We start from the raw sequence: 14656 nt of genomic DNA, 5'->3' as shown, positions 1-14656 counted from the left end.
TTTCTGACACACTCACACTGCTCCTGAAAATTAACTGAAGAGACACAGTTCTAATAATCACCATATTAAAGAAATTACTCTCCTGGAGAGAGTTTATATGAGACTCTCTGAGAGATGATTTAAATTGTCTGCCCTCTGGGGAGACCGCTCAGCTGTCTGATATGTGAAAGAAAAACATTGGAAATAAAATTGACAAATTACAATTTCAAAAAAAGATGCATTTTACCACAAGTATGTGACATGTAGACAAAATTAATGTATGAATTCTGAATTAATCATTACATACAATCAACATTTTCTGCCTTCAAAAAGCAAATGTGGGTCTTTAGCAGCAGGCTTCTTGACCTGCTGATAAATGTAATCTTCTACTCAGTTCTTTGCATGGGGAGTGCAATTATAGTAACCACAATCATATATTAACACAAACGAGTCATGTGGCATTCACTGACAGTATTTCAGGCTTTTATGAAATTAGAGTATATGCTCGACTGTGCGCTGACATGATGCAGAATTAAAGTCTGAGCACAGCATGAAAAGAAAAGCTAGATGGTCAGAGCACCTACCTGACACTTCAATTTCATCAGGATGCTGGACTGCACTTACCAAGCAGCCACTGGAAATAGTTAATTCTTAGAACATTTTACACAGACTATTATATATTTTTAGATACAGATCTAATGTGCAGGGATATATTAGTGACACTATGAATAACTGAGAATATGCTTCATGGACAATCGATGCCTCAATATAACAAACAAAACAGAGGCTAACTGTTGAACCAAAATAAATCAAGGAAAACAAAAGACAACCAATTCACCTCCCTAACTAACCAAAAACACAAGAAAACAAGCTTATAGTAATAAACAATTCATTCAGCTATACCACGTCCAATACAAAACTAAAAGGAATCAAAAAGTATATGTGACGTGGCTGGTTAGAAGGTGAGGAAGATTACGTTCCCCCTGCCCGCAGAGACATCATCTTACTGCTTTTAATTGTAGAAAAGACATCTCTGCAGTGTATTATCGGCTCCTGGGGACGGCACACATATTCATGTACAAGAAGACAGCACAACCAACACATCCCAGAAAATGTAACATTTACATTTGTAACAGAAGTGGTGGGGGGTTTAACTGAAAATGTTCAACTCCTGGAAACACCCTTAAAAGAGTGTTGGCATTTTTAAATATTCTGAAGTTTTGTTTAGACTGTAGATTTAACTGAGACCAAAATAAGAAAAGGCATTTGCATGAAGATTCTTTTGAATAGGGAAAAGTTTAATAACAGGTTATTAAACAATTAAAACACTAAATATAGATTCCAAGGCCTCATTCAATTTACCCACCTCTGGTTTGAATAATGATGGTTCCATATGAGAGAAATAGATTAAAATATTTGAGAGATTACAATGTTACAGAACAAGTTCAAAACATTTATTGGAAAGCCTTTTCATCCTTATCCCGTCTCTAACGAAATAAACTGCATTTAGCACAGCCGCAATAATTATGCAACAGGAGGTGGGATAAAGCAGACTTCCCACTCATGCTATAACGATGACCACATATAGCCGTCAGCATATCCTCCACCACAACACCTGCATAATGGACTTAAAGAAGAGAATCTTGGTAAGGGGGAGCAAAGCTCCCGCATGTGTCTGTTTGTGTTTTTGGCGATGAAGATGGATCACGCATAACAATAAGAAAACAAAAGCCCAATCACATTCGACCAAATCAGCCAGCAGCTGTTAAACACTGCATTGAATGCCTTCTCTCTGACTCTGTCCCTCTATCCCCCTCCCTTTCGCTCTCTCTTTTTTTCTCCCACACGCGCGCGTCTGCACACGAGCGCACGCGTCCCCCACACAGCCGAGCGCGCACTCGCGAACCTGCTCTTCGATGCACTGCACAGGAGACCCTGACAGTGCCCGAGCCTCTCTGCCTGTGATCGTTGCCTGGTGTCTCCACTCCGCTGGATGTTTGCGCAGAGGACACCTGCCGCCTCCGGTCACTGAACCGATCTCTGCACCGACCCCCCCGCGGCACCCAGCGCGTTTCCACCTATTAACTTTTGCAACGTGTTACGTGTCAATCTTTCTTCTATTGTATCGTGAACCTAGTTCCAAGACTATGGTTCTGTTGGACAAGAAGACCCTGTAAATCCAGGCATTTGACTTCCAATTTTGGGATTGATGGAACGCTTGTTTGTGACAGATCTGGAAAGTTGCGCTGCGCAAGGGAGCATGGGCGCAAACTTTGAAAGCTTTGTATAATAAAGAGACAGTTTTTTGTTTTTTAGAATGAAGGCAGGCGAGTCAACCCCAGCGTAAGAGGCGAGCGGAGCTCCAGGTATTGTCAAGAAAAAAGCACGAAAGAAGTCGTGATCTGTGCGGCGGATTGCGCCACGGAGGACAGAGGAAACGCACCGATGAGACATCATGGGTAAGTAATCAGAGGAAGTCTGTCTCTTTCTGAAACGATTACCGCCAGAGGAAAAGCCCCGGAGTCTGCACTATTATTAGTTGAGCGCACTTATGCTCCTTAGACAGCATGGGTTGCGTTTCTCATCCTTAACGCATCTGTGAGTTTGTGGATAATAAGAACATTTCATCAAATATAGTGTTTCAGGGCTTTGCTCTTTGTGTATTTTCTGCACATTATTCTCTGCGATTTTCTGCTTTAGCGACTGACCTCATCACTAAAAGGGGATTCTTCTCTCGGCTTGAATTTAAAAAAAAAATGCAGGCGGGAGTGTACGTGCTTTTTAATAAGAGGGTTGGGGGACAAAAATACTCTCAGATATCTGAAATTTTAATATCAAAAATCTGCATCAATCGACATGCGATTCTGTGCACAGTGAGTTTAAGCTTAAAATAGCTCCCATGATTTCCTTGTTACTGAAGCTGAAATGACAAGTTGATTTAAAATATCACAGCTCTGACTTTACATTGACAACATGTGGTGAAATCTATCTTAGAGATGTTTCCCCCTCACTCAGCTTCCTCCGGTCCTTCAAATCACAGCTCTGACATGTTTTGACTCCGTCCTATTTCTTCTACCTCCTCTCTTCTCCTGACAGCTCTGGGCACCTACAATCTCATCCCACACTGCCTATCACCTCCTCCATTTTACTGACTGTGGGTGCTCCAAAACCTCAGAAACCCACACCACTGTTCCAGCAAGGGGCTTTGCGTTCAATTTTTCTCCTCGTGTTGTTGGGGGTGCTGTCAAAGGAGCTGTGGGTGTTCAGAATTGTCACTGAATTTGCGATGAAACGATGTGGACTTTCAAGTAGTCTCACAATGTTTCAAGCCCTTCTTTGAGTGCAACTTTTGCTGTAGAATTATCTCACTGAAGGATCATTATGTATATGCAGGCAAGTGCACCCATGCAGGTGTGCACACACATAAACAGGGCATGCTTGATATTAGGTGCAGAGGGAGGCAATTAGATCATTGTTATACCGTTTTGTTACGTTTGTTTATTCCTTAATGTTTCGAAAAGCTGTCAGGCTGCAGGGATGAATTCGACTCACATCTGTGCAAAAATGAAGCATTTCTCAAATAATGAGCAGCTTACTGCAACTAATGAGCACACACTGCTACAGTTTTAATTATGTCATCACAATTATAAGCCAAAATAAGTGCTTGCATTTATTTGTTTGTCCTCATTTTCTACTTCAGCTCTCTCAGCATACTGTATGCATCCACTATTCATACAATGCCTTGTTTTCCTCATACTGAAACACGTACAGATGAAATGGTGATAAAGGGTAGGTACCTTCTAAGCAGAAGTTTTCTACTTGAAAATGACAAGGCACCACATTAAAATTATGTCCAAACATCTTCACAGAAGTGGAATAGGATTTTGTCATGCCTGAGGGCTGTGAGGAGACGTTTGATTATTCAGTATTTTACTTAAAAGTACAAATTAGAGTTTAAAATATCATTCCCAATCTTAAAATAATTGCTTGTTTCACTTATTAAACAGTTTAAAACATTAAAGTTTTCCACTTACAGAAGACAGACTGGCATGAAATCTTCAAACTGCTTTTTTTAAATCTCAAAATTGATTTAAACTCAGCTTTAACTCAACTCAGCTTTATTTATATAGCCCCTATCATGCACAAAAGATGCAGCCCAAAGTGCTTCACAGAAGAAAAGGCAGTACAGAATAGAACACACAGAATACCAATTATTTGTATAGACAAAAAATAATAATAGTAAGATACAAGCAGCAGAAATCCCTGTTAATTAAAAGCCAGAATAACAAGGTGTCTTATATTCTCTGTTCTGATGTCCAGAGTCCAGATTTAAAGGACCATAAACATCTCTGTGTTTACTCAAGTTATTCACAATGATCATTTTTAATGCCTTATAGGTAGGAGGAAACTTGTGTCCTATTGTGGTCAAATAGACTTTAATCAGTGTTTCAAGTTGCAAAACTTCTGAAACACCCTTCTTTTACCGACAACAATAAAACTGAATAAAATATCGTACAAGTAATGAGCTGATAAAACATAAAGACCCCGGGTAATGTAATGCAGGAGTAATTGTGAACACTGCATGAGCCCCATGGTCTCTGACTGAACTCGATCGCCTGCTGTAGTAGAACTGCTTGGGCAAGAACAACAGGACAATTATGCTCAAATAACCTTCAATTTATTCAATAATCCATCAGTTTCTTAGCGCAGCCAGAGACAGTAATTGGTCCATCGAGCTCATTCCTGCAAAACCTAAGCTAAATTTGTTCCTTTTTTCCCCTCCAAATAGAAACCTGTGGACACACTTTTCATTCCACTTCTTAAAGCTTATAACTGGGCAGATAATTAGAGGATCCAATGATACTCACCGCTGGCAGAAAAAGCTCCAACTTTTCCTTACTGCTGTCTGTGAAACCATTATGCAGTCTTAGACAATGGATTTGGAGCAAGTCTCTCAACTTTTTGAATTAATTACCATATTCAAACTGCCATTTTTTAATTAAATTTAAAAAGTACATTCTTCTAAAAGATGGGTTCCTCTATCTTGCACATTTAAGACATATGATTTGGTTGAACCCTATAGTCTTCTTCCAGAGCCATGCTGCAGTGTGCAGCATGTACCATGCTGTAATGAAAATGTTGTACTGGTACTCAAACAAAATAAAAGCAAAAGACCTAAGGCTGCAGCTGAAAAGATTTGCTGTAAGGGTGAGGCATGTTTCCTGATTCTGAGGCAGAATGAAAGTCCCCATCAGGCACTTTTTTTTCAAAAGTTTTAAACATATTCATTTCACCACTACCCACACACACACCACTAAACCGTCACAAAAAAAGAGCATCACATCGCACGCCCTCACTCTATACCTTAGGGTCCTTCATTTTATTTGTCACATTGTTTGTGTGCAGAGTGCTGGGCTATCTTCTATAGTGACACTTTTTCCAAGTTAGCACTTTCCATCTGTTTCGTGGTTTTTTTGTTTTGTTTTTTTTTTCCTTCCTTGAAATTCTGAAAGACTCAAACAATGAGTAGCGCACGCTGAACTTGTGCAGTGAAATATGGGCAGAGACACACAACTGAGAAGTCTGGCAGTAAATACTGCACACAAAGAAAACTGCAACAAGAAGGACGTGATATTTTATTATCTACTTTGTATGGCAATGAAGCACACTGCAGCCTACGTTTGGTTGGCTAGATTCTGTACAACTGACAGTTTTTATATTTCAGATCAATTATTAACATTTCATTTAATCTAAATGACAACATTGTGATCTTCCATCTACATGTTTTAGTTTGAAATGATGTTTTCTGAATGATAAATTGTCATGACTAAATGATAAGCGATCACAGTTAAAGTTCAGAACCTTCATTATTGATTCACTTTGACACTTAAGCTGCACAGTGGGTTGACAAACCCCACAAACTGGCATCACATTACAATCTGAAGAATGCTAAATCCTTATCATTACATGAAAGTATGCCACATCCCTCTACCAACTTCTAACAAAAGACAGGTCTTGGATAAGAAGGTCTTCAGACCCCTTTAACAAATGGCCATAGTTTGCTTCCTGAGAACTGTCTTTTGGGTGAAGTACAGAGCGTAGAAAGGCTGTGGATATAATTATAATGTACTTTGGTTCGAAGAAATGTAATTATTCTGTCTTTTTTCACAACATTTAAACACTTGGAGGTGAAGTTCTTTACCAGATTCACTGAAATACAAGAAACAGAGAACAATAAACACCAAAATAGACGAGAACTTGGTATGCAACTTGTAGATTTTTTATTTATTTATTTATTTTAGGCGGGACTTGAGCTTTTTTCTGATTAGACAGTGGAGAGAATTGCAAACAGGGGAGGGAGACTGGGGAATGAAGTGCTGGAAAGGAGCCACAGGCCTGGACTTGAACCTGGGCCACCCGCTTGGAGGACTATGGCCTCTAAAATGGGATGTGACTGAACTGCTAGGCCATCTGTGCCCCTTAATGGAGATAGATTTTGGTTAAAAATGAATCTGTAGATATATGTAACACATTTTTATGACACTTTTAGGATTTCTATTGAGTAACTCTTTTGGTAACTATGTTCTCAACCGTTATGTTTTCCCTCATACGAATTCTATTAGTTATAAGCAGCAATGTCAAAGGCCAATTTGATGTTGACATTCTTTTTGGACAAACATACTTTAGATTTTTTTTTCTAAAGTCAGATCAAATAGAGCTGGTTTAAAAAATAAATGACATTGAAACACAATGGGGTCGACTATTTACTGGCATGAAGGGCTGAATTCTGATGAAAAATGTGTTTCACACTTTTGAATTGATTGGCTTCTTTAATTACCAGGATGCAACACATACAAATAACGGACACACACACGCACGCGCACACTGAAAAGCAGACATCTCTGATGTCTGCTTTTCAGCTTTCACAACAGGCTTGTCTCACTGTGACCAGCCTTAACCTCTCAGTTTGTGCTGATCTTTTGACATGAACACTCATCTATCAATGCAGCTCTCTGCCATCCTGCACAGATTTCTAGGCGAAAAAGTTCCGTGTGTGTGTGTGCATTTGAGTGTGTCAGGGTCCACAGGCATCAGCATCAGTGGAGTTCCATATAAGTGAGATACATTTGGCCTGTAAAGGGTTTTAGCTGTCACTTTTTGACTTGCTGGGTCTGGATGTTAAGCACTGTGAGGATCAAGACGGAACACTTACAGTGCTACGCCAGATTTATTGGGTGCTACGATTCACATCTGGAAGGTGGCAGATTGTACGATGAACAGTAACTCCATAAGAAAGCGATTTAATTGGATAAGAGGTATTCCATGGGTGCTGCTAGAGTGCAACAGTACTGCTACTTTATAACTACGTGAAATTAATTACTGTTAGTTCATATAACATAATTAATGCACCAAATATAAAAAGCTTTTCTTGTAAAAACATGTAAATTAATCTATTGTTTCTTACAACTGTAATTTTAGTTACAAAAAAGTCGAGTCCAATGTGGCTTTTTATAGTATTGTACAAAAGCAATATCACACTTAATGTCTGCTGTTGTGCTAATTAACAGCACAGTTGGGCTTTTCTTTGGTACTCTTCCTCCAGCTTCATGCTTACAACTTAATTTAAGACAAGTTTGGTCATTACTGTAAGGTCTGACAAGTTTTTAGGCCCTTGTGGTTTCAAAATTCTGTCCAGGGAATCAAGATGTGGAATGCTTTTCCTGTAGAGCTCAAACTGGAACCAGCCATTTTAAACTGGAACTGAAACAGTTCTGGACTGCACGATACTGCAGTGGTTTCCGCCGATTCACGCGTACACACCGCGGTCCGTCAGCGCCAGGGTTTTGCCCCATCAGACAGCGCACGCCCTTCCCCACTGGATCCGTTTCTGGAAGAACAGTGCAGCGGGGCACACCCATGTGTAGCTGTACACACACCACATGAGAATGACAAGATCACACAGGAATGAAGAAGGAATTAATTTGTGCAAATAACATGTTGCTTTGTCTTTCTGATGATGATCTGTTGTTTGTTTGATGCCTGTTTTAGCATAATGTTGATAAAGTGATGATAAATACGATCGTGAGTCCGTATATTGCGTTTTATTTTGAAATTGACCGGATGCTTTGTGCTTTACATGGTATAACGCCCTGTCCAGGTTGTCATATTTTGTCTAAATGACGTGTGCTTGCACCGTACTGAGTCAAAAAATAGACCTGCAGCGTATTTCAAATGGAGCAGAGCGTCTGTCGCTGGTGGCACGCTCCAGAGATGGACTGCAGCGCCCGCTGTTTGAACAAAATGATTTTTGTATTTCCTACCACTGCAGTATTTCTACCTTTCACTGAATTAAGAAAAAAAAGACAGAATATTCATAAAGCTCAAAGTCACTGAAATATCACACAGCACTACAGCTGAGAGCAAGCTGGAAGCACCAGACCGGAATGGTTTGGCTTGCGCTCCTCTAAAAAGTCATTTTTCCAACTGACCTTCCATCCAGCACATCTCATTACGACACATTTTTTCTATAGCGAGCAGCTAAGGCGGTAACACAAAACCTAGTAGTGTGAAAAAGGCAACACGCACAATAACCAATTAGCCTTTTATGAAAGGTCTCCATCCTTGCAAATCATATTTAACACCCTTGACATTTCAACTAAGTGGTCTCGGCAAAAAAGCTGTAGTAGGTACTGATTGCTGTGAGACAAGCGATTGTGATTGCATTTCCGCCTGTTTTTCTTTGTGATGTGCATTCGGGTTTGTGATGTCAAAACAATCTCATTCAATCAACTAAAGAAATAATACAGGTTTGTGATAAACATCTCATTGGGCATTTATTGTTTTTCATGTAATTGTCAAAACGATTCCAGCATTTCAAAAGTGAGGGTTGTTAAACTCACATGTAAAATCCACCACCATGGGACTCTCAATCAAAACACTAAAAAAAGATGATTCTTAGGCTGGCAGGAAATCATGGGAGTGATTCAGGCCTGAGAAAGAGAATATGTTTGCAGACGATGTATCCGCGTATAATTTGCATGACGTTCTTATCACAGCATCACATACAGTAACAGTACGGCTGCTTTCAGTAGCAGCTCACGGTTCCTTATGCAACGCTTTTTGAAATGTTTGACATCCTATGTTTCCGACAAAAAACATTTTGTGTCGGTCATGGAGGCTCATTACAGTGGCTGCTGCGACAAGTCAAGTCCTGTTACCACTATAAAATTACGGATTTCTCTGGCTTTGATAACTGTTGGAAATATTTGAAGTAATACAACGAAAAACATTTATAACATTGGTTAAGTTTATTTTTAATAATTAAAATATTTGAATGTTCACATTGTCATAAAATTCCACAAATAATACCTTTAAATGTAAGTAAAAAATACGTCCATTTACTAATATAACAAGGTCTAGGTCTTACTTTTTTGTGCTGAAGTTGATGAAAAAAATGCTTTTGTATGGTTTGACATCCTTTGGCTGAAAGGCAGAATATGCAACATTGTTCACCGAAATACAGCAGAAGTCAAGGATGTCCTTGGTCAATGTCTCTCTGAGTCATGACTGTCTGCCACGGGTGAGAAGTGAGTCTCGCTGGCTGTGTTGTTGTCGGAGCCGTGTTTACATCAGGTTTACGGGGACAGCCTTTATTGAGCATGAAAGATTTCTTTAGCCTCCACTAAAGAAATCCTTTTTGCTCTCTTTCACCCACTATCTACCAAACACTTCAATATTCATTTTATTTTTAGGAGAGTCTGATTACTGTCTTCTACTGCAGCTGTCCCTCACCTACAAGCTGCTGGCTTTGCTGTGGCAGTTATATCTAATGAAAATAAGTCTGTCTTTCGTCTGAACATTTATTTTATTAAGGAGCACAACATTAAAAAAAAATTAGCATTACCATTAGCAAATTAGCATTTTAATCATTACATAGTGTTTTCTTGTAGTTTTACTGTTATTTAAACTGGGCTTGCCTAAAGCACTTAGCTAAATCAAACTGTATCTTTCTTTACATTTATGTTATATTTACATATTTATATAAAGCTACAGACAAAACAACTACTACAACAATGGCATCCTAATAGTTTACCCATACCTTCCATCCAATCAGTAATGAGAATTACCTTGGCCATGGCAAACAGTGAATGATAAACACGTCAATCAATAGACATGGTGTCCATCACGGCTGCACTGCACTTACAGTGAGAAGCTAATGTATGTTACAGGCAGTTTCTCTTGTGGATAAATAAGAATTCTATAAACCCTATGTTGCTAATCCCATTGATCTGGAATGTAAATGATTAGAGTAAGTGAATCAATACACCTAATCATGGCCTGAGGTCTTTAAGAGGTAATACCTTATGCCATTCTCATTTTCCTATAAAAGGGGCCTGGCATGGAAAGCAGAACAATCTGTCTGTCATTCCCCTTTTTCACTGATACGCTTCAGTAGGTCATGGACTCACTAGACCCTAGTAACTACATCCCTCACAAATCCAGACAGAATAACTGAGCTAACATAACTGACTGTTCATTTCATTTATATGTTGAATGGATTACTACCGCCCCATTTAAGCAGTATTTTGCCATTACTGGTGTCATATAAACCCGCCACGCTCGAAATTTCCATTTATCTTTTTCTGTTTTTCTATAGTTTGTAGTTCAAACTCGCTGGTCCTCCTATCTATGCATGTGTGTGCAGCTCCAGAAGCAGTAAAATAAGCTTTTATCGTAAATCACCACTTTTATACTGCTTCATGCTTTTTCTGCTTGCCAAAATTACAGCTGACCCCCCCATTTTCAAATTAATGGGTGTAAAATAATGGGTTTTAAGTGTGTAAAAGGTACTTCATTTCAATATTGTAACACCAATGTGTTCAATTAATCACCGTCGAATGATGGGCTCTGTGACTGGAAATATGTCACATACTTCTGTGCCCGGAAAGTATTTTTAATTTTATGTGCCTTAAATCTGAGCGAACACACTCAATAATGTAATATATCACACATGCAGTACTGCACTAGAGTTTTGCTTGCCTAAGCTCGATCACACGCCACACGCTTTAAAAACCCTTGGCTCACCGAGTCAGTGGGAAAGACAGTTTGCTTGGGTGGCAGTGGGAATGGAGGAAATATCATGTCAGTATATGAAGCCCTCAAAACGTGAGGAGTGTTTTAGCTGAATATAAGACTGAACTTTTCAACAAAGCTGTTTTTCATTTCTGTTAACTGTGCAACCATGGCTTTGTCAGATGAGTTGATGAAGTTGTTAATCAGCTTCCTCTTACCATTTCCACCAAAAAGAATCAGTGTAAATGTGCTTCACTGGTTAAATTACAGAAATAAGACATTTTCGCCGAATGCACAAACAAGACAAAATCCATAAAGAGTGACATACTGTATGACTTACTGCTTTTCCACTAGCTAATGAAAATTCCTGACAGCCGCTTAATGAGAAAACATCATTCTACTATAAATGCTACAATGTCCTTTTTTCGCTTTCTTTGTACTGCTAAAAGTATGGTAAAGGAAGGAAAGGAACCCCTTTCTTTTAAATGTGCACAACCTGTGCTTCAGAAAACCATTTAATAAGAAATAGTAGATATATTTTGTTTTCGAGCGCACTTTTCATTTCTTTGAAGTGCCCCAGCGTTCAGCCTTAAACACTGTTGGCCAACCCACTTGGGCACTCTGGGTAATAGCCTTTGCATCAGTGCTCAGAGCACCGTGCATTCAAATGAAATATCAACTTGTCGCACGGCCAAGGAAGACGACAGCCGACACTGTTAGGTCTGCCAGAATCCACTCTGTCTTCATGGGGGAGGGGGGAAGGTAGCCTTTCGAACACAACTGTAGGTGAGGTAATAGAGGGAAGAGAGGTTTTTCGGAAATGATGTAATCATTTCACTTTTTCTACTTTGTGCATTTGCAAGCTCATTTTGTTTGACATTTAGTGTGAACATTAGAGGACACCTTTAGCAAACTGCTCCCAGTCTGTGAGTAGTTGAGCGCAGAGGGACACTACAGCACAGGTCTTGTAATTTAATTCATGTTTATTGGCTACAGTTGCATCTTAAGCTGGTGTTAATTGTGTCTGAGCATTGTTTTTTTGCACACAATAAAAGGAAGAGAAAGGGGTTTCCTTTGTGCAGTTCAAACAGTTAATCATCTTTGTATTTCGTTTACACATTGCAAACTCTGCAGGTTTAAACTGTACAAATTCATCTTCAAAATGCTGTAACCCCTTTGCAAGACAATGTTCACAGGTCAAAGTTCATGGTAAATTAGTAAACAATTCATCAATTGCTGTTCTTTTACAACAACAAAAAATGGACTGCAGGCTCAATCCATAGAAGGCCAATGATGAAAATAAATCTGTCTGAGTGTATAACGATAAGCCTTCCAGAGAATCCACTGCTGATCATTGTTTAAAATAAGTGGAAAAAACAGGCTTAGGACTTGAAAGTAGTTAGGATAAGATTAACCTTGGTGATAATAACACCAGTACTGCATGCACTTTATTGCTGTACAACATGTTCAAATCTCCAAGATGTATCATCTCTGGGAGAGATAATATCTTAGAAACCCTCTGGCTCAGATTGGTCATGCTCTACTGAGAAGCGAGCGCTAGGTAAACAGATGTGTGTAGCTTTCAACAAGATCAAATCTCTTCCAAGAGGGATAAAAAAACCTGCCTGAAGCGTGGCTGCAAGGTTTTATTTTAAGGTTCTCAGTTTACGTGTGATTTAGTTTCATTTATTTCTATCCTTTTTCAAACTGATGATGTAAAGACTCGTTACTTTCTTGGATACTGGTAACCTTTAGCTCTGTAAAAATAATCAAAATTGTTATTGAGCTACAGTTAATAATGTGTTGAGTGTTTTATACAAATAAGCATTACTGCGTATACATTACCTCTGCATCCACTATGGATTAGTAGGGTAGGTCTATCATTAGGCTTTCTTTCACTGAAAAAAATGGCAAACCCTACATATTAAATTACAAAGAGAGGGTTTGAATTTATTTTACAAAGATGAGTTTGACATGTGTTAAATGAGGAAAACTGGGGAAAGGTCCAGGATAGGAAAACAGCTTCTAAATTAAACCAGATAGCACATGAATTTGAGGCTTATGTTCAGGTCAATCTGATTGTCAGCACAGAAAATAGAGACCGTGAACTACTCTTACAGCTTACTGCATAACCCTGATTCTTGTTCTGTGCAAGCGGCAGCCTCTCGTGTTGACAAATGAAGCTATAGTGCAAAAAATTGCAATTTCTTAAGCATCCTTGAGGCTTGCTGCAAAAGCCTGTCAAACAAACTAAAAAAATAATTAAAACATAGAAATAAACATGTTTAAAGGCTGGTTCATAAGAAAAATGTGGTCTAGTTCTTGTCTTTTAAGCTCCACCTTTGCTCCATCTCTTCGCCTGTTTCTAGGTTGACCAAAATGGAGATTGAGGCAGCATTTTCAATATGTTATTGTCCGGGTCAAAAGTCTTCAGTGCTTGACATCACTGATACTACCATGTTTCATACAGTCGATGGTTCTTTTTTGCCAGGTTTTTTTTTTTTTATCCGTCCGACTGCATGGGTCTTACCCAGTAAAACTTTCACTGAAACGTATTGCAGATGGATCATAGCAGAACAACTGAATTATATGGGAATCATGGGAATAGCTGATATCAAACAAATATCAGCTAACTTTGCCCTTCTTATGTTGAGGGAGTCTGCACATGGTGTTTTATATTGAAATTGACCAGATGATCTATGCGTTCCCATGTCTGACTTCCTGTCTGGGTCGATCTTCTCTGTTTAGCTTGAGTTAAGCTGGATGTGGGCGGGGTAAAATAAACTTGGTGCATATTTAAAGAAGAGTACAGTGGAGTGGCACTTCTGGGAAGCTTGTAAGACGCTCTTACGAGAGAGGGTGCAATCTACTCCGAGGGTGTGCTGCGGACGGCACGCAGTGCACGTGTTCTGTGGAATCAAGCAGTGACTTTATTAAGGACAGCTTGTCAGGATTACTTACAATGTGGTTGAATAGTTTTCTAAGAAAAATCAAAGAACAAAATGCAATGGAGATGCAGATTATCAACAGCGAAATCTAATAGAAAGGACTACTCGAGGGATGAAAGCAAAAATTGGCATCTCAAAAGACATTGTTTCTGCAAAACTGGTGCAGCTCTCTGCAGTGTTGGGGTAGTTTTTTTTTTGCTGAACAAACAAATGTTTTATCACCACTTATTTGAAGGCTCTCTGGCTTTGCCACAGCCTGCAGATTTGTGCTTTGCCCTGGGCTGTTTCTTATGTTTTGTCTCCCTCCAGATAACTGTGGGAAGAGATTGTGTCAGTACATCCAGATGAAACTGTCCAGTCTGTCCCGAATGTATTTTAAATCAATATTCCATCCATCTCATCAAATCTCACTAAATTACTGGCTCTTCAAATTTCACCACATGATTTTTTTTGTTTGGCTTTGCATTCCTCTTAAACTATACAAACACAACACTTTCACACATTTGCTTTCTAGTGCCACTACAGATGGACTATTTTCCACATGTAGCAAATGTAATCTGCTGCTCCTGCTGCCTGTTAATAAACAAAAAACATTGCTTCAGCTTTTTAGTACAACTATATGGGTTCCCCTCATTTTCTCATCGATACTGACTCTG

General features: G+C 39.1%; 1 protein-coding gene across 4 annotated transcripts in view; it reads left to right on the top strand.

The window, feature by feature from the left end:
• The first annotated feature begins 1894 nt into the window (after positions 1 to 1894).
• Positions 1895 to 14656, top strand: part of lrrtm4l1 (leucine rich repeat transmembrane neuronal 4 like 1) — a 59782-nt gene continuing 47020 nt past the window's right edge. For all 4 annotated transcript variants that reach the window (XR_013780789.1, XR_013780790.1, XM_079363659.1 and 1 more), the window contains exon 1: positions 1895 to 2438. Coding sequence is in view for 2 of the 4 variants with exons in the window: in XM_079363659.1 (XP_079219785.1) it covers positions 2435 to 2438 (4 nt within the window). In the remaining 2 variants the exon portion in view is untranslated. The remainder of the gene's footprint in view (positions 2439 to 14656) is intronic.

This window comes from Symphodus melops (assembly GCF_947650265.1).
Source record: "Symphodus melops genome assembly, chromosome: 16".
NCBI classification, from domain to species: domain Eukaryota; kingdom Metazoa; phylum Chordata; class Actinopteri; order Labriformes; family Labridae; genus Symphodus; species Symphodus melops.
The sequence above is the reverse complement of the archived record's forward strand: the minus strand, read 5'-3'. Positions and strand labels throughout refer to the sequence as shown.